Source organism: Ictalurus punctatus, chromosome 4 (genome assembly GCF_001660625.3).
Source record: "Ictalurus punctatus breed USDA103 chromosome 4, Coco_2.0, whole genome shotgun sequence".
In the NCBI taxonomy this organism is placed as follows: domain Eukaryota; kingdom Metazoa; phylum Chordata; class Actinopteri; order Siluriformes; family Ictaluridae; genus Ictalurus; species Ictalurus punctatus.
This window is the reverse complement of record NC_071284.1, coordinates 13,441,617-13,461,596: the sequence shown is the minus strand read 5'-3', so window position 1 is coordinate 13,461,596 and position 19,980 is coordinate 13,441,617. Positions and strand designations below refer to the sequence as shown.

Genomic DNA, 19,980 nt, shown 5'->3' with positions numbered 1-19,980 from the left:
AGATAGGATCCGGATCCACCACAACCCTAACCAGGAAAAAGCAGATACTGAAGATTATATAATTAAACAAACTATATGAATAATGATGAATAAATAAACTACTTCTCTGATGCGTAAACAAGATACAATTCCAGTCAAAGACGGACATTTCAGTGTTAGCTTTTTATATTAAAGCGGCCCTCAGGGACACTTTTTCTGTACGGCTTAACAATAAGAAAGATCAAAACAGACTAAAGACAGAAATCCTGCTGTTAATGTGTTAAAGCAGGATATAACAGAGTTGCTTCCAACCCAGTGACAGCCTAATAGGACTAACACTGCCATCAACATCCAGCTGGAGCGGAACAATACAATGTTTAAACCTTGTAAGCATTTTGAAGACATCTTGTTTAATAAAACAGTCAAACTAACTGACATACCAATAATCAGTACACTGCATGGGTACTGCAGGGACTCTGCTGCACAGAGTAACAAGCTGTGAATGTGGTGTCTGGCAGCCTTCCACTCAGATCTCTAACCATCTGTTTAAGATTCTTTGATATCTGCTTTTACACAGCGTGGCTCAGCACTTTGTGAAAAATGAGGAGAGTTAACCACCAGGGCACGTTAATTTGAGCTGGAGATAGACAGTCATAGGAACGGAGACAAGATGCACTGATAAAGAGAGAAAAAGACTAAAAGACTACGGTGGGATGAGAGTACAGAAAATTACACTGCAGACAGGATCAGAGACTCAGTGGACACTGCATTTACGTACTGTTGTATGTGTGTGTGAAGTGAAATAAGGAGAAATTACACTGGTGCTCACATGGAGATGTTTTAATAAGTGTTGTGGTTAATACATGATTATTCTGACTGAGCTCTGAATGTGGCATGACCTCTCCCCGTGATGCTGTGCACAGGTGAGGACACGACAAACACTCATTCAGACATCAAGGATGTCTAGAGAAACCTGACAGCTAGGATTAAAATATAATTAATCATAACCATATCTACAGAGTCTGGCCATATCATGACCTGTAGGAAAAAAATAACCAGTCTCAACCGAAGGCTGTATATATAGTATGGTGGACAAGACAGCCATTGAAGAGCCAAAATGTCTTAAAATGGCTCTTAATACCTTTTTTTATTATTCTTTTATAGCCAATACTGTATGATATTAATTTGGGCGTGACTGAGCTGACTGACAGGTATGGGTCGGATTGACCGACAGCTATAATTGGCACTGACCTTACATCAGGGATGCACAGACATTTCCCACTATATGTCTACACCAAAGTTTCTTCACCATTTGCTAGTAAATTGAATAGATCATATGTATACCTTTATATCCAAGAAAAACAATGTGTGTCCTCAAGTGTCACAAGATATAGCATGAAACGTCTGGAATGGTAAGAGTGTGCTGGCTTATGTGGCTTAAATCAGAGGGAAAATTTACCTCCTTTAAAGTGATCTGATTACAGCACAAGTTACGGTTGTGAAGGAACAAGCTTTGAGTCACGGGTGGAGCCACATGCAGCCAACACTTGTTAGGAGGCTGTTAAATGCCATGTTATGATCTTTAAGAGCACTAAAGAATATGAGCAAAACCAAACCAAAAGCAGCCATCTGGTTCTGGTTAGAGCACTGGAAATCTGATTAAAGGCAAATCTCCAGGCACACTGAAAGGCGTTCACCATAATTACTGAGAACGGCTTTGACAGATCAGACCGCAAAGAACTAAACTAGAAACCAATGTTGTGGTTTGTGCTCCTTTTAAATATAAACCAGAAACTCACAATAATGGCCAGAGCATGGAAGTGGATTTCAACTGAACAAATTGAGGAGAAGGGGTGGAGGAGGGAATGTGGCTGGCTTGGCTTCAAAGTTAAATGGCGTATTAAGTTTCTCTCTCCTGCAGAAAATCTCCAGCCTTAAAAACCATAGTCCTCATGCCAAAAGGTTCTTTTCTTTCACAAAATAATACTGCTTTCACCAGCTGCATTTGCAGTACAGCCACCCAGGCCGAGAAAGTGAATAAAACCACACCGGCCACAATAACTCTGTTCAGCCACGGAATGGAAAACACACAAATGGAGGTGCGAGTGTGAGCGCAGGGATTAGAGCTGTCCTTAAAACATAAATCTTATTAATAGAAATAAGAAAGCCGATGGATGACTGCGCCGAGGTGAATGTGGGCCACAAGAATAATTTCTCAGGTTACTGCTTAAATGAAAGCCATATGAGGAGAGGTTCTGAAGAATGTATACAAGGGTTGCACAGGATTTTGATAGAGAAAAAGATAACAGCATGACCGAGAGGGGGTATAGTAAATGTTTGGATATATTTTAAGAGGCTAGGATTTATTAACTGTGCAATTATTGTCTTTCTTGGAGAAAGTGGGAATTCTAATCAATATTAGTAGAAATTTGTTGTGTGAGGGTAGACTGCACTTTACATTCAGGCCCTGGACAGGGTCCACTCACCAGACTCTACTAGTCCATGAAGGTGAGTTTGACTACAAAGCATTTGTACAAAATCAGTACATCAGTACAATCTGTATGCAGCAGAATCCACAAGAGGGCAGTTTGCAGCAGAATCCACAAGAGGGCAGTCCTGTTCCTCCAACATGTACAGAAGCAGTAACAGCCACTTAATTAAGATACCTGAATCATTAACCATGGCCAGATAAGAAGGTCTCAAGAAATGTAAAGTTTATATCTTCAAAAAAAAAAAAAGAAGAAGAAAAAAAAAGGACAAGAGCTTTGATGGTGAATATTTTCTTTAGAAGAAGCCATAAAAAAGAACAGTTAGTAATTTGTACATATTATACATTTGATAAAATAATAATTATTTAATATATTTACATAATATTGAATAAAAGGCGCATAAACTTGTGTACAGTAGTTGTCACCGATATTTCACAAGTGGTTTCAATCCTAAACATAAGCAGTAATACAATTATACATTTCTCTCTCTCTCTCTCTCTCTCTCTCTCTCTCTCTCATGCACACACATACGCACTCAGATTGAGAGAGTTAGAGAGAATAATGCAGAGACTCTGACCTAGAGAGACAGAGATAAGCAATGATCAACATACACACTCCTGTCTCATTTTGGCAATCTGAATCAGTGCCAATCTGGCCTCCTCATCCATGTAACCCTGAAAATACAAAAAAAAAAAAAAAAATCAACAATGATTAGTCCTTGACTATATCTAAAACTGCTTTGGTCATAGTGTTAGGGTCAAACATATCGACCATTTAACCCCTCCAGCTCCAAGCACGTTATTTAATGATCCATCTTCAAGCATATTATCCATAGTTTAATATTACACTGCGTATAATATTAACTATGATTATTCTATAAAATATTCGGTAACTACTGTGAAATTAATAGGAAGGCATATGTGGTGTAAAGAGTGAGGAGTGTGAGACCAATGAAAGGGTCCTGGAACTTAAAATGGTTATTAAGAACAATATACTGTACATATGGAATGGTATAGTATTGTAAGTTTTAAATCATACCTGTGCTGCACTGAGAAGACGTGCACGATATATACCAAGGACTTGTCTATAATGTCTTTCAGAGTTCTAGAGAGAGAGAGAGAGAGAGAGAGAGAGAGAGAGAGAGAGAGAGAGAGAGAGAGAGAGAGAGAGATAACCTGCAATTAATTGTCCCATTCAAACCACTCAGACTCTTATACTAGCTCTTACATTATGAATGGGCAAAAAAAGTAAAAAATCCATACACTGCAATTAAATACAACACACATACTATAGCTTGTGGTGTGCCCTGGTTATGTAAATGATTTGAATGGAGAATGTTTTTTGACCGATCATGAATCTGATAAAACAGAAATGTATTAAGGATGCACAGAACAATAAGCATTTTTTAAGCTCACTTCTGCATAAGCCATGGCAACCGAATCTGTTAACTCTGCGTCCATAGGAGAAGTTTACAGATAAGGCAAGAAAGCTTGACCTTGGCCACGGCCACACAGACACAAATACACATACACATATTAGCAGGGGAGTAACAGCAGGAGAAAAAGGAAGTGTTTGTGAAGATAGAGAGCCTGTGAGATTCTGCTGGACACAGTTACAAGACTGAAACCAGGAAGAAACTCCACCGATCTCTATTAGTCGACTACGATCGTGACAAATACAAATGTGACTTCAGTATATGTGATCTCAACCTGGACATCATAATTGTGACATTTAGAAAAAATGTAAGCTTCTTAACGTGGCCCTTTGTATACCAGAACAAACATTCGAAAATGACATCAACAAGTCAAGTTTTCTTCCCTGCATCATAATAAGAAAATTTAAGATCCAAGCACAAGAAGTCATTTAACACTTTTATTATGTTTTAAGTCAATTTGACCCATTTCTACATTTGAGATGTATGGCTAATCTCTCTTTTTCTCTTTGAATTTTTTTACTTTCCTTATTTAGGGTCATGAACTTAGAGTATATGCAAATATTTATTCTTATGGCTTGTCTCGGACTTTTTCTTGCTGTTTGTATGTGTATTTAAAATTGTGGAAGTCACTCTGACCCAAAACATAATGGAGGTAACTTTATTTTTCCCAACATAACAGGAGGGTTAAGTGGCTGAGTTTTTGTCAAAGTAATTTCATCTCAATAAGCACTTGAAAATGTAATTTAGTTCAAGCCATCTCGATTCTCCTGATAATATGAGACAATTTCATGGCAAACTCCAGCATGTGGGTAAAATGGCAAAATGCTTGTTGGTAGCAATTTGTGCACAATCAACTAAAGTGAGGGTCTCTCTGGATACCAGGCTCATGTGTACAGGTGGGTGTGAGGTAGCCTCCATTTTCTGCTGCTCGGAAAAAAGTGCTTGAAACGCACTGCTGGCCCATTTCCAGCACCGTAATGCAATAAAAATATGCATATACCTATTGAAAGCATAAGATTGGTATCACATATAATTCTTTGGCTTCCATTCAGCCACTAGCTGAATTCATTTCTGCTGAGAGCATGATGCTTTTGAGTGAAAGACTATGTGAAAATTTGAAGCAAATATACTCATGAATAGAAATAATGATCCGGTTTATAGTGGTTTGTGTTCGAAGGGTCAAACGCTTTTCAATCCGAAGAGTCTCGATCAGACAATTCATTAGAAAACACTACAGAGAGTGCAGGTGCAAAATATTGTGGATGAAATTGCAAACATAATCAGAGCAAAATTAGTGCCTGTATGTGCTAAGAGTGGAGCAGAAGAGAGGGCTTTTAAACTACTCGGTTTGTAGGGGGGACTGACCTCTAGCTGCTGTTGCAGGCTCTTAATGTGGGCCTGCAGGATGGTGCTGCTGTCTGAGTGCACAAGGCTATGGACACTACTGTGTGTTGAGATGTTCTGAGCCGCCCTCTGACCTTCTGCCTCCACTATTATCTCTGAATCCTGGAATGGAAAACAGTTTGGGTAAGCCACAAACAAACAAACAAAAAATCGGTAGTGCTCAGAAATACTGCTAGAACTACCACACATTTACACTGCTAACAGAAATAATATAGTTTGAATAGAAATGTGGTTTGAATGATGAGAATTTGTTCTTCAAACCTTATTTTGTCCATCAGCAGTAGTTAGTAGCATTTCAGTTTCCTCCTTACAGTTGACAGAGGTGGGTGTACTCTTTTCTAGAGTTTCCTCAGTCTGTGTGCCTCTCTCGCACCGAGATGTTTGCTCAGGCTGAGGCGGCTTCTGCAGTTCAGCACTTGCATTCTTGCCTTCCTCATCCCTCTTCATGCTCTTCTCCATCTGTTTAAGAGTCAGCCTAAGCTGAACTACCTCATTCTCCTTCGTCTCCAGCATAGCCACAGGCACAAACCGGGCCTGTAAGGCCTCCTGCAGAGTGTCCAGCTCTGTCCTCTGCTCCTGCAGTTCTCTTGTGAGACTCTGGTTTTCCTCACTGGTTTTCTGCTGCCTCAGCAGTGCTTCCTGAGCCTGGCTTTGTGCCTGGTGAAGTGCAGTAGTGAGTGAGCTTCTTATAGACTCATGCTCCTCTACGCTGATGTAGCTCTTCTTATCCAGCTCTCGCTGAAGAGTCTCGCTCGTAAGATCCGTCATGGTGGTTTTTGGAGAACCAGGCTTCCATTCTGAGGGGGTTTGTATTTCCTTACAAGCCACTTGGGTTCTCGGAGCTTCCCGACTTGCCTGCAGTGCATTTGTGTCCTCTTTCTTCAGCAGCTCCTCAGTGAGCTTGTGTACCTCCTGTAGGAGCATGTCATTCCTCTCTTTTTGCTCCTCAGCTTCCCTCTTGCTCTGGCCAAGCTCCTCATGTGCTCGATGCAGCTCTGCTCTGGCTTCGAGCAGTTGTACTCTCAGATCTTCCACTATGTTCTCACGCATGGCTACCAAATGTGCCTGCATTTGCCTCACCCTAGCCTCCGAGCCGGCCATTCTACGCTGCACCTCCCCCAGTGCCTCCTCCAGCTCCCAAGCATGGCTATGGGCCTGCTGCAGTGCTCGCTCACTACTTCTCCTCAGCTCCTCATAGTCCCGTGTGCGTAGGACTAGAGCCGCATCCAACCTGAACAGCTCTTCCTGGGCAGCATCATGCCTCCGCCTCATCTCCCACAGTTCCTTCTTAAGGAGATCAGCCTCACCAGCCATCACTTCCTTTGCTTTGAATGAGGCCGGAGCTGCTGAATGAGGGGCATGATGTCTAACCTGGAACAGAATTTTTCAAGAACTGATAAAGAAGTAGACCTTCTGCTGAAATATTCTGTTAGCAGATCTCTTTGAGCAGTCAAGAGCTTAACTTCAGATTACATACTCATAGTTGAGACTGCGCAACATAGTGAAGAGAAAACGTTATCATTGCCTACATTACAGAAATGTGCTTTCTAATCCTAATCAAATTGACAGATAAAAGTAGTGTGGGTATAAAAATGGAATGGCTGAATGGTACCTTCATCATGTCATAATGAATATAAAAATGAAAGGACCCAGTGTAAGGAACAATAAGAGAGATGATTATTAGCATAAGGAATGTACCTGTGCACAATCTGGATGATAACTCTGTAGGTTATCTTTTCCTTTAAGGCACAAAAATTGAACGTCAAAACAGCAGAGCCACCATTATATGTGCTACTGTTTACAGTTCTAAAGTCCAACTCTTACCATTTTCTGAATGGCTGCCATACTCCTTCTGTAATTTAGAGAGCACTCGTTAATGAAAGGTTATTCACAACTAAACACCACAGAAATAAACCCTGCTGGCTCAGTGGAGAGAAAACAGCTGCTGTATGGCTCAGTCTCCATCACCACCACCATTCACCTATAGCGAGTTACTCACTGCATGCTGCTGTGGTGGAACGGTGTTAAGACAGCTGATGCCTGAAGATGGGCCTTTAGCGGGAGCCTGTAAAAAGAGATAATGACTGTTAAGAAACATGAAGCTTCTGAAAAGGTTGTTATAAGATGAAGGCCTACTAGGGTGAATAGCATAATGATAATGAGTCTTTATTTGTCACATATACAGTAGAGAACAGTGAAATTTTTTTCTTCGCATAGCCCAGTATGTTAGGAAGCTGGGGTCAGAGCGCAGGGTCAGCCGTGATACAGCGCCCCTGGAGCAGAGAGGGTTAAGGGCCTTGCTCAAGGGCTGCCAGGACTGCCCCAGCCCCAGCACTGCCAGGCTGCCACTGTTGGGCCCTTGAGCAAGGCCCTTAACCCTCTCTGCTCCAGGGGCGCCGTATCATGACTGACCCTGCACTCTGACCCCAGCTTCCTGACAGGCTGGGGTATGCGAAGAAAACAATTTCACTGTGCTCTACTGTATATGTGACCAATAAAGACTCATTATCATTATTATCATATTAGTGATACTATGCTCTATTATACTATAATTTTAAATAATCTATTAGACCCCTGTCTAGTTCAGGCATAACTAGCATAAAGTCGAATAATAGTAGAAGAACTTACAGGTTAATTTCCGAATCACCAGTAATATTATGCTTACCTGTACACTCATCGTCCTCACAAGAGCATGTGTTTCATTATTCACTGACCTCTGCAGAAAAGAAAGGAAAAACAGCACGCTTTCATTATTTTTCATTATTGATTTTAACATGGCAGAGATTGAACATCACCCATTCACCCACCGCTGAACAGAATTGGGCTGCTTCTTTATTATTAGCAGTTTGGCATCTAGGTTGCAGTAAGATTAATAGACACAAGCAGGAGAACCAGGAGAAGAGCTTTTGTTTAGATACTGGTGGTGAGCCAAAGTAAAACCAAGAAGCAGAAAGGGAGGTAGGACATGTTTGTCTTAGTAGCATCATTAAATCATTTAAAACATAACTCATAAATAACAATTCGAACCCTTCCCTTTGAGACCCAGTTTTCCATTCCATCCTTACCTGCTGCTGTAACTGCGGACCAGTCCTGGAAGCCTCTATAGCAGTATAAAAAAAAAACAAAAAAAAAAACACAAGAGTAATTTATTTATCATTGAAATCTTGTTCAATGTTTCAGTACCAAATCTATAATATTTTCATGGTTGTGTTTTCTTTATTTTATTTATAGCACGAACAACAGTGCTCTACAGCCAGGGTCAAAACACAATTCTTGTCATTTGGGGCTGTGGCTTTGTTTTATGTTGTAGTAAATTTCACAGCAGTCAGCACTTGAAAAATACATCAGAATACTTCTTCAGAAGAGAAACTACTTTAATGTATTCAGTAGGGGCCTACATCCCAATGCCAGACAGCTGAAACATTGATTCAGCTCACATGTTTTTCTTTAATAAGCTCATTCATAGACAAGTGCCAACAACATCTAACAGAATACAACATGTGCCATGCGCACACCCAAAAAGGCTTAAGGGAAGCAGACAGAGTAGAAAAAACCAGGATCAGTGATCTGTAATAAATGGCACTTCTTGCCAAATTCATTTATTTCTAGCTTAAAGCACTGATGTACCGGCATTCAATGAGAAAACTAACCCCATAGGCCATTAAGCTGCACTATAAAAATGCTGGTCTTCAGTAACAACTGAGTACAGTTTTCTGATAATGTATCCATATACATCACATAACTCTAATATCTCCCTGCAATATCTGTAACCAACAAAAGAACGTATTGTACGTGCTACATGTACAGCCATGTTTCAGAGGAAGCAGAATAGGCTGGATTAAAACAATACTACTACTTGCCAAATCTTGCCAGGTACAAGTTTTCCTCCCTAGAGTTAAGCTGCTGCTTGCTTTAGATGACTTGCCTTTGCTGGCTGCATCCCAGGCTTGTTTGATCATCATGATCAAGGCTTGGTCTCCACTAAGCCGGGCGTAGTGGCACAAGTCATGGCCATGCAGGTCCACGGTAGTGACATCTGCCTTATGCTTCAGCAAGACCTCCACTACTTCACGGCAAACGTGCTCACAAGCCAAGATGAGTGCAGTCCTACACACACACACACACACACAAACCCTGAGAGAACAGCACTTTATATACAAAGACGATGTCATTGAGACTTTATAACAGATTCTCAGCGCACATTTTGGTACCAGGACCCATGGCTCATCTCTATTAGATAAATGTGTACAAAAGTTCATTGATTGTATGTATTCTCTTATTAAGGAGCACACCAGACAACATCGCCCTGACCATTTCCTTGTTTACTACAGTTCCTGTGTGTAAAGATTTTATATACACACATACTTCCATCCATAAAAGACTGTAATGTTGTTTTATATACAATTCATCTCCTTTTATTTTCTTTGAAACACACTTCAACATTCCAGTATTGATTTCTCTCAATACTACAGTACTGATGGATGACCTCATTCAGCAAACAAGTATTCTTAAATAAATATTCTTAATTGGCCAAATAGGAAGTGCAGCTATTATGGGAGAAACATAAATATTGATTTTTCTCTTCAGTTCAGCCAATTCCAACCACCCACTAACCAGCTTTCTGCTATCATAAGACAGAGTGTGACAGAGAAAGAGAGAAAGAGACGGAGTATGTCACACCCCTCCCACCCAGAGAACACAGGAAGTTTTCCTCCATTGGCTCCTGGCCACAGATTGTTTGTGGCATCGTCGTGGTATTAACTCGTGATCTCCCAACCATAGGGCAAATACTAATCTGTTGCGCCACTCGGGAGCCACAGATAATGCATGCATTTATCATTGCTGTAGGTCTAGACTTAAGATGACAATGAAACAATTCCTAACTGGATCTTTAAATACTTGTTCTTTTTTTCCTTTATTTTTATTAACACACACAACTTGTCCATATTCTAGAGCTGTGCAGGGAATTGGCTTTTAATCCTACTCCCTCCTGTCCACAAAGGAATTCCTTGGGGGTTTTTCCCACCAAAATATAAATAAATGTGATTTAAAACCACAGTGCCTCAGACCAGGATAAAGCTTGTGCTGTGTGAGCACCCTCATGTTAAAAAACTCACCCTTAATCGACCCTTTCTTGCCAATAACATGACTTTTTGTTGGTGCTCACAGGATCCCTGTTCTGAAGCACACCTACCGTTAACCTGCAATATTTACAGTATATTTCGAAGCTCCCTATGGGCCAAATGTCTTTTATTTGCTGTAATACAGACTAAATTTTGAATTAGGCACAGAGACCTAATTTAGCATTTTCAAAGCGACGCTCAGGTTTATACAGCAAAGAGTCATCTGATGACCAAGGATAACTGATTAAACATGTGAAATCATATGTGGTTCCTGCTTGGGTGGAATGAAAACCCGTAGCCACACTGGCCTTTTTGGATAGCCATCATTTAGAATGTAAATAAGAACAGAAAGAAAACAGCATACTTATTTTGCTTGTCTCGAAGATTGACTGAAGCCCCACAATTTAAAAGTAGTTGACAAGCTCGGGTATGGCCCATCTGTGCAGCTATCATCAAAGGAGAACGACCATCCTGAGGAAAAAACAACATTTTTTATTACATAATCCACAACATCTGACATTTGTATAAATTTCTGGCTTAAAACTTGTATTTAAAAAAAAAACTGTAACAAAGCTTTCTTCACTAGCAAAGGTTCTATATACATATCGCCATCTTTATTTTCTTTAGATGTCTCCTTCCTTGCATTAATTGGTAATAATTTGACAGTGTATCTTTGTTTTAAGGATGTGGTCAAATGTAAACAGATTAAAGCATGTTTGATAATCAGGTGTGGCAATTAGGGTATATATACACAGAGCTTCTACAACAGGGAAGACTTTGCAAGTAAACTGGATTTTTTTCAGTGTCTGGTGTAATTATTGCTGCACTGAGTGAAGTTAGGTAGTGAAGTTGGTGAAATGCAAAACCACACAGATCCAAGATTTGTTCTTACCTTGTCGACAGCACTGACACTTGCACCGCTACTACACAGCATTTTGATTATTGTAGTGTGACCTGCATAAGCTGAACAAACAAGCTAATATAAACATCATGTGGGTTCCACTCATACAATGCTGAGTGTATATACAGTCAGGTCCATACGTATTTGGACAGTGACACATTTTTTGTATTTTTGCCCCTGTGCATCACCACAATGGATTTGAAATGAAGCAATCAAGATGTGATTGAAGTGTAAACTTTCAGCTTTAATTCAATGGCCTTAGCAAAAATATTGCATTAACCATTTAGGAATTACAGCCATTTAATACAGAGTCCCTCCATTTTCACAGGCTCAAAATTAATTGGAATAATTGCAGCCTGTTTCCTCATTATTTCATGAGAAAAGTAAGTTGATAAAAGGTCTGGAGTTGATTCCAAGTGTTGAATTTGCATTTGGTAGCTGTTCATGGGAACTCTCAATACACGGTCCAAAGAGGTGTCGATATAAGTGAAGGAAGTCATCATTAGGCTGAAAAAGGAAAACAGATCTATTTGATACTTTCTTAAAAAGAAGGAATGCACGGGCGAGCTCAGCAACACCAAAACGCCTGGAAGACCTTGGCAGACAACTAAAGTGGATGATCACAGAATTCTTTCTTTGTTGAAGAAAAATCCCTTCACAACAGTTAACCAAGTCAAGAACATTCTGGAGGAGGTAGGCGTATCATTGTCAAAGTCTACAATCAAGAGACGCCTTCATGAATGTAAATACAAACGGTTTACCTCAAGATGCAAACCACTGGTAACGCTCAAGAACAGAAAGGCCATATAAGACTTTGCTAAATAAATAAATACCATTTTTACTCTAACTCTAAAAAGCCTGATCGGTTCTGATGCAAGATTAACTTGTACCAGAATGATGGGAAGAGAAGAGTATGGAAAAGGAAAGGAAGGGCCATGATCCAAAACATATCACATCATCTGTCAAACATGGTGGAGGAGGTTTTATGGCATGGGCATATATGGCTGCCAATGGAACTGGGTCTCTGGTGTTTATTGATGACGTGACTGCTGATAGAAGTAGCAGGATAAATTCTGAAGTGTATAGAGCTATACTTTCTGCTCAGATTCGGTCAAATGCTGCAAAACTGATAGGACGGTGCTTCACATTACAGACGGATAATCACCCAAAACATACTGCGAAAGCAACCCAAGAGCTTCTTAACGCAAAGAAATGACATGTTCTTAAATGTCCAGTGACCTCAACCCAATTGAAAATGCTTTTCACTTACTGAAGACAAAACTTAAGTCAGAAAGATCTACAAACAAGCAGCAACTGAATGTGGCTACAGTACAGTTGTGGCAAAGCATCTCAAGGCAGGAAACTCAGCATTTGGTGATGTATAATAAGTATGAATAATAATCGTAATATTTATGATTATGTTAGTTTGTCCAATTATTTTTGAGCTTGTGAAAATGGAGGGATTCTGTAAAAAATAAATAAATAAATAGCCATAATTTCTAAGTGGTTAATGCAATATTTATATTAAGCCCATTGAATTAAAGCTGAATGTGTACAATTCAATCGCATCTTGACTGCTTGATTTCAAAATCCATTGTGGTGGTGTACAGAGGAAAAAGCACAAATATTGTTCACTGTCCAAATACTTATGGACTGAACTGTGAATATTTATCTTGAGCGGTAATCATAAACAATCTGGTTATATATCAGGGAAATGGCCCAAAATCGGGTAGGTTTTTGAATAATTGAAAATACAATTATTACAATATACACAGCAAAGGAAATATGAAAGCAGTGTTATTTAAAACTGGCAAAGTAGTCTGTGAATATGACACAAACACAAGACACTTATTATTCAGCAGGAAATATCCCAGACTAGGCAAACTGAAATCCTATTGCATGTTGACCTCCCTAATTATTTTTAAAATAATTTGTTTCATTAAATATATGTAAGCTTATAACATACATATCGACCTATAAAACACACCCAAACAGTGACCCAAAACATCAAGGAGATGTATTAAATGTTTTGGCCCCTGGAGAGATATGTGGCACCATCCATGAGACCACTGAACACCTGGTTTTGCTGATAATGTACTGCACTAGATTAAATCTATAAATCATACGGGGGACAAATCAGTGTGCTGCTCACCTTCACGTCACTATTTCTCAGTTCCTTTAACAATCATTGTGACACTGTGCAAAATGTGCTATGTGAAAAATGATCTGCAGCTCTCAATATAGCACATTCCTTCCTCAATATAGCACATTCCTTCATCAATATAGCACATTCCAGGGGTATCCTCACTTTTGTGACTCCCTGAAAGCACTGGCTGTAATAAACAAATTACTTCATTTGCCAATTGATATGCAGATAACCAAGTATACAGTGAGCACTGAAATAATATTTCTGATATACACTCACCGGCCAGTGTACCACTGATTGTTGCATTGCTTTCATGCAATTATCCAATCAACCAGTCATATGACAGCAGCACAAATAAATTGCACAAAATCATGCAGATACTGGTGACGAGCTTCAGTTACTGTTCACATCAAACATCAGAAAGGTGGAACATCTGATCTGGGTGACTTTGACTGTGGCATGGATGTCGGTGCCAGATGGACTGATTTGTAAAACCATTTGCTGATGAGAGAGTCAGAGGCGAATGGCCAAACTGGTCCAAGGTGAGGCAATTAAATAGCAACTCTTTAGAACTGTGATGAGCAGAAAAGCATTTCAGAATACACAACACTTGGAAGATGGATGAGCTGCAACAGCAGGCATTGAGACAAGAACAGTTATCTTGGGATAGAGTTGGCACAGGCTCACTGAAACTGGACAGTTGGAAAAATACTGCCTGGCCTGACTAATCTCAAATTATGGCGTGATCTGCAGTTCTCAATATAGTACATTCCTCTTCATGGGTGTGCTCACTTTTGTGACTCCCTGAAAGGAAGGCAGGGACAGAATTTGGCATTGCATGAATCCATCGACCCAACCTGCCTTGTGTCAACAGTTCAGGTTGGTGGTATATTGGTGTGGGGAATGTTTTCTTCGCACACACTGGCCCTCTTAATACCAAACAAGCCTCATTTGAACTCTCAGCCGGAGTATCGTTGGTGACTGCATGCATCCTTTTGTGCATCCCAATGTCCCCATCTTGTCATGACTACTTCCAGCATTATAATGAAGATGTGAGAAAGCACAAGTCATCTCATTCTGGTTCCATTAACATTACAATGAATTCAGTAAACTTCCTTTTTAGTCACTAGATCTGAATCCAATAGAGCACTTTTGGGATGTGGTACAATGGCAGATTCACAGCATGAATGTGCCGCTGACAAATCTGCAGCGATTATGTAATGCAATCATATCAACATGGACCAGAACCTTGTGGAAGTCGTGCCATGAAGAATTGAGGCTGTTCTGAGAGAAAACATGTGCTACATAATGTTGTTAGTTAGATAAAGTTACATTTATATAGTGCTTTTCTAGACACTCAAAGCACTTTCATAGTATGGGGGAGGGAGGGGGGTTAGTCTGCTTAACCACCACTAGTGTGTAGCATCCACCTGGATGACGCGACGGCAGCCGTAGTGCGCCAGAACACCAATCACATCACCAGCAATTGTTCCTATCCAGTTTTTCCTTATAAAGTGGCTGTGGGGTATATAAAGCTTTATAGTGGACATTGTCGTAATCATAAGGGAATACGCCATCATTAGTTACTCATTGACAATGACACAAAACATGGAATGTAGCATTTCCGGTCTTTAGTATTCTGTCCAGGTCTCTGTGAGAAATAATGTTGGGGAACATAAGGAACAAAGGTGGTGTAGTGTCACAAAGACATGTAAGAGGTATTAGATGTTCTGCTCACCTGCTTCATGTAAAGCTGTCCTCCCTTGCAGATCTGTGCTGTCAACAGGACTTTTACACTGCAAAACAATCTTTGATTATTACCTGAACGGATTAACCATTACAGATCAAACACTCATTCCTTTTCTTTCTTTTACACCACAGATTGACATTAAAAAAAAACTATTATTATTATTATGATTATGATTATTATTTAAGGACAACAACGATTAAAAATTCCTTCTGCTTTTGCAATACAATACAATTTCTGTCATTGCCACTATTTTTTCTTTAGTCAAGGCTATCATTTTTCACTCAGGAAGGAGTGCCGACGCTATCTTCCTTAACCCTGAAGTAGCTATTTTATGATTTCTCACTGTTTACTGTACACTGAGGAGGTTGTGTTGCTATGGTACAAAAACCGGCTCCGACCTTGCCTCAGCTTAAGTGTTTTATGTGAGGGAACAAAAGGAGAAAAGCACAAAGACTACAGGCAGCAAAGAAGAACAGAAAACAAAACAGCTGTCACTAGATCTTGTTCAACAGGCTTTTGAAAGATCTTTTTTTTGGCAGGGTTGTTTTACAGCAAACATGGTACAACCTTAACTTGTTATTCCAAGGCAGCTAGTTCACCGACCATTCTTCCTGCAATTGTTAGTGAGTGAAAGCAAAACTTGCTGTACCTGCAACAAACGCTGCACACAGGCAGAATGGCCGCCTCTTGAAGAAAGATGCAGTGCAGTTTTACCTGCAGAATAAGAAGCTATTAATGTATGAGACATGCTTTACATGTGCTGTCGCATATCGCAGTCCCACAATCAGTGCAAAATCAAGTACAATGGTTCATTTAAGAGTGGAGAATGACTCTTACCAGCAGCATCTGCTGTGCGTAGGTTGACACCATGGGCAAGGAAAACATTGAGGCTATTTATAAGCCCGTTGCTTGCTGCTAGGTGAAGCCTGAATTGAAAGAATGAGAAGTCTTATATTTTATAGTTTATATTAATAATTTCACTGCAATTGATTGAAATGCATTTATTTCAGAAAGTTACAAAGATTGGCCTTTGTGTCTGTGAAGTACGAGGTTAGAAAAAGACAAGGGCCATTAAGAAAAGGAAGCAAGAAGACAGAAAATGCACTATGGGATACAGACAGGATCAATCCTTAATTTAATGTACGGTAAAGACAATGTAATACATAAATCATGACATATTTTCCTTGTCTGATATATTTCAGCATGAACAGGATATCTTGCTAGAAAACGGTTTTATTCATCGGTATTCATCCAACAAGCTTGCGCTAGCTCAGCATTTTCATTTGATGAGAGTAGGGAGGTGGAGGGAGGGATAGATGACACATGTTATCATTCATTCATTCAGTTTCAACTTTGTGTTCAGCTTTATCTTCAGCTTTATGTCTGACTTTATCCTGGTCAGGGTCACGGTGGATGCGTATACTATTCTGACCATGACGCAGAAATACACCAGTCCATAACAGGGCACCATGCACACATACCTAGGAGCAATTTTAGAGCAGTCAATCCACCTACCAGCATACTTTTGGGAGGTTGGACAAAACGAACAAGCCTGGAGCTGCGAGGCGGCAACCCTATCCGTTTTGCCACTATGTAATGGCCTTTAAAAAAAAAAAAACTGACTTTTTATTGATGATTCAACATTAAAGAGTCAATGCTAAGCTTAAACTTAAAGTAGGAAAACAACACAATCTTCAGTTCTCTATTTCTTTCTATAACGAATCTTATTTCTTAACAGTTTGCAAAAAGAATATAAGACTGCATATTATATTATATTCTAACATACTGTATTATATTCTAACATATTGTATTATATTCTAACATATTGTATTATATTGTAACGTTACATTGTTTAAAAGAGTTCAAATTTTAAAAGCTGCCACAAGCCACCAGAACAGTTTCAATGCACCTTAGGATTGATTCTACACACCTCAGGAATTGTACCGGAGCAAAGAACACCTTTCTTACTAAAGACATCCTCTGACTTGGCGTTTTGATAATGGTGGTGGAGAGCACTGCTTAATGCATTGGTGCAAAATCTCCTATAAGATCTGGTTTACGTGTTGGCTATAGCATATTATTGACATCATTTCCTTTTCATTTTCATCAAACCTGTCAGTAAGCCCTCATGCCCTGAGGATGGAGACATTGTCATCCTAGAAAAGCTCACTCCCATCACAATAAACATACTGATTTGTAGTGACCTTCCATCTAAGGGCACAAATGAACCTAAATTAGGCCAAATGAACTCAAAATGTCCCCTAAAGCAAAACAGTATATTAACCAGCTAAATCTTTAGAAGTCATGTCGAAAGCCCTGACACATTTACAATTATTACTTTGGTGTATTGCTGTGTACCATAGCAGCTAGAAGACACACACACTGGACCCCCCCCCCCTATTTAAAACTCACAAAAGACATTCATTACAATAATGTGGGGTAGTGTCAAGTCCAAAGAATAACATTCTCCTCAAAACCTCAATTAATATGTAGATAGATGAATCTAACAGCACCCAAACCTGTGTTTCAAACGATTTCTAATTGTGTCTTTTAGGATGGTCACACCCTCATTAATATTCCAGCCCCGGTCAATTTATTACAGAGACTTACATGCAGAGTTTATGTAGACAAGGACCATTTCATAGTTTTATAGTGATTTAATCTATAAAAAAGCACTATAAAGCCCTGTGCAGCAATATTAAGAAGAGGTTCAAAATCATCCCAGATTTCAAATTCAGTGAAAGCATGCTGCAGAGGAAGACATGTCTACGAACCTCAAAGGTAACAAGCACTAAGCATTGCAGAGGAAAAATCAAAAGCGAAACCCATCACTATGTGCTCATTCAGCTTCTATCTGTGCAGTTGCAATATAAAGCAGATGTTGGTGCCAAAAGATGAGTAAGACAAGAGAAAAAGAGAAAATAGGAATACAAATGTAAACAGTAAATGCACGTGCATCTTTTTTTTCCCCAAAAAGAAATTGTACTCTGCACAATCAAGTCAGTAGTACACATATTTCATTATACCAGATGAAATATGTGTACACGGTGAAATTCATGGCAGGAATGGTAACGAAACCAACAGTCTTCTCTTTGATTAGAGGCGGTGATATAAAATGGTGACACTCACGAAGAACGGCCATCGGCGTCCAGTTTGGTGGCGACTGCTCCTTTCCTGAGTGTGTTGGAGACTTTGTCCACATCACCATTCTCCACTGCTTTCAGGAGACGCTCGTCATACTTGTTCCAGTCCGTAGCCTGTAAAGTCAGGTAAACATGACAGCTAGATACAAAAGGCGACAACAGTAAACAATCTGTGCGTACACGCACTGCATTACATTCTGTCCACGTCTTCACATCCAGAGACAGGACAACCCTTAGGACAGCATCTCATGAGAATGCTGGGATTTATATCTGAGTTTATATAGCTCTAACCCTCTCAACTGAAAAGGCATGCGGTGTTCTTAAGGGAATGAATCTCTAAATACCTAGAATAACATCAGCGTAGCTGAATAATTTACTGTAAAACAAGCACTTGTGGAATGTGTTAAGGGAAATAATCTTCATACACTTCAGGCAATGCAGATTGAAACTCTGCTGCTCCATCTAAAACACTCAAACACATATGGATTCACTTTTTGGATTTTTTGTATACTGTATTTTTAAAGTATAACTGTAAAGACTAATCGTGAGATGTGAGATTTATCTAGAATTTTCTGCAGGTCACTAACTATCGTTTAACAGTCAGGTGCAAATCTGACAGGATTTTGACAGCCTCGTGGATCACAAACCACTGCACCTACACTGGTTAACAACAACAATAATAATAATAATAATAATAATAATAATAATAATAGTCCATATTTCTTTGGAATTTAATTTTCTAAAGAAAAGGAAAAAACGTACAAATATATGAATTCGTTGTTTTTGAGGAGCCCACACCCTTCATTTTTCTACTAAAGCCCCACCTCAGGAGGCTAGCAAGTAGCCAAAGCTATTTCCTAAACTCCCCTCAGTGACCAAAAAAAAAAAAGAGTAGCCGATAAGACTGGATCTGTTCAAATCAATCTTACTCACGCTGCTCGACGCTTCGTGTTTCTTCAGTCTCTGTTTCAGACTTTTCATGGCTGGAGAGCAGAAGCTATCAAAAAGCACGCAGCCAAGTCACTACACTTGTACAGAAGTTGAAAGCAACGTATTTTTCCTGTGTAGTCACTGAGACTCCGCCGCTCACACACACTGACGTGTTTCCAACACACACACACACACACACACACACACACACACTCCCGTGTGTAGGTTAAAGTGCGAAGGTCGCAGTCTATTCACATTCATATAATCTCTCTCTCTCTCACACACACTCACACACACGCACACAAAGAATGAACCGTGTGCGTGAGTATCTCGAGTTATTGTCGTATGATCATGTGCTTTTGCATGGAATCATTCCTGTATTGCAGATATCAGATCTACTGGAAAACTATAATATGTAGATCACATTAACTATAAGAAAGAAAGAAAAACAATCACAGACCCCCTCAGTATAGATATATATTTAGTATATATAGTTATATAACAGTATAGAACTATTCAGAAAAAATAGGCACGTTGTTTAAATGTGTACAATGAGTTTTGTTTGTTATAATTATCCTTTTGTCTCCCACCCAGAAATCCCGTTTGATTAAAGTTACTTAGATTGTATTTCACATTATTTATAAGCACATTAACTTTGATAGCCTAATGGTTGGCCATCC

General features: G+C 39.5%; 1 protein-coding gene across 1 annotated transcript; it reads right to left on the bottom strand.

Annotated features, from left to right (window-relative positions):
- Window positions 1–804: 804 nt before the first annotated feature.
- On the bottom strand, window positions 805–19,598 carry uacaa (uveal autoantigen with coiled-coil domains and ankyrin repeats a). The gene is made up of 17 exons (XM_017466639.3): window positions 19,304–19,598; window positions 18,357–18,484; window positions 16,065–16,153; window positions 15,877–15,941; window positions 15,216–15,273; window positions 11,323–11,393; window positions 10,795–10,901; window positions 9,233–9,414; window positions 8,373–8,407; window positions 7,973–8,023; window positions 7,307–7,372; window positions 7,132–7,159; window positions 7,006–7,046; window positions 5,569–6,678; window positions 5,269–5,409; window positions 3,507–3,572; window positions 805–3,142 (listed from the first exon to the last, which is right to left on the bottom strand). Exons 1-17 carry the CDS (start codon window positions 19,349–19,351, stop codon window positions 3,071–3,073), a joined length of 2,358 nt encoding a protein of 785 aa, XP_017322128.3. The 5' UTR covers window positions 19,352–19,598; the 3' UTR covers window positions 805–3,070.
- Between the last annotated feature and the right edge of the window lie 382 nt (window positions 19,599–19,980).

Coding starts and splice junctions, on each gene's coding strand:
- uacaa (XM_017466639.3), bottom strand. CDS start 19,351: ATGAAAAGTCTGAAACAGAGACTGAAGAAACACGAAGCGTCGAGCAGC. Junction 15,274..15,876: donor GTGTGCAGCGTTTGTTGCAG/GTACAGCAAGTT, acceptor ATTGTTTTGCAG/TGTAAAAGTCCTGTTGACAG. Junction 11,394..15,215: donor GACAGCTTTACATGAAGCAG/GTGAGCAGAACA, acceptor TTGTTTGTTCAG/CTTATGCAGGTCACACTACA.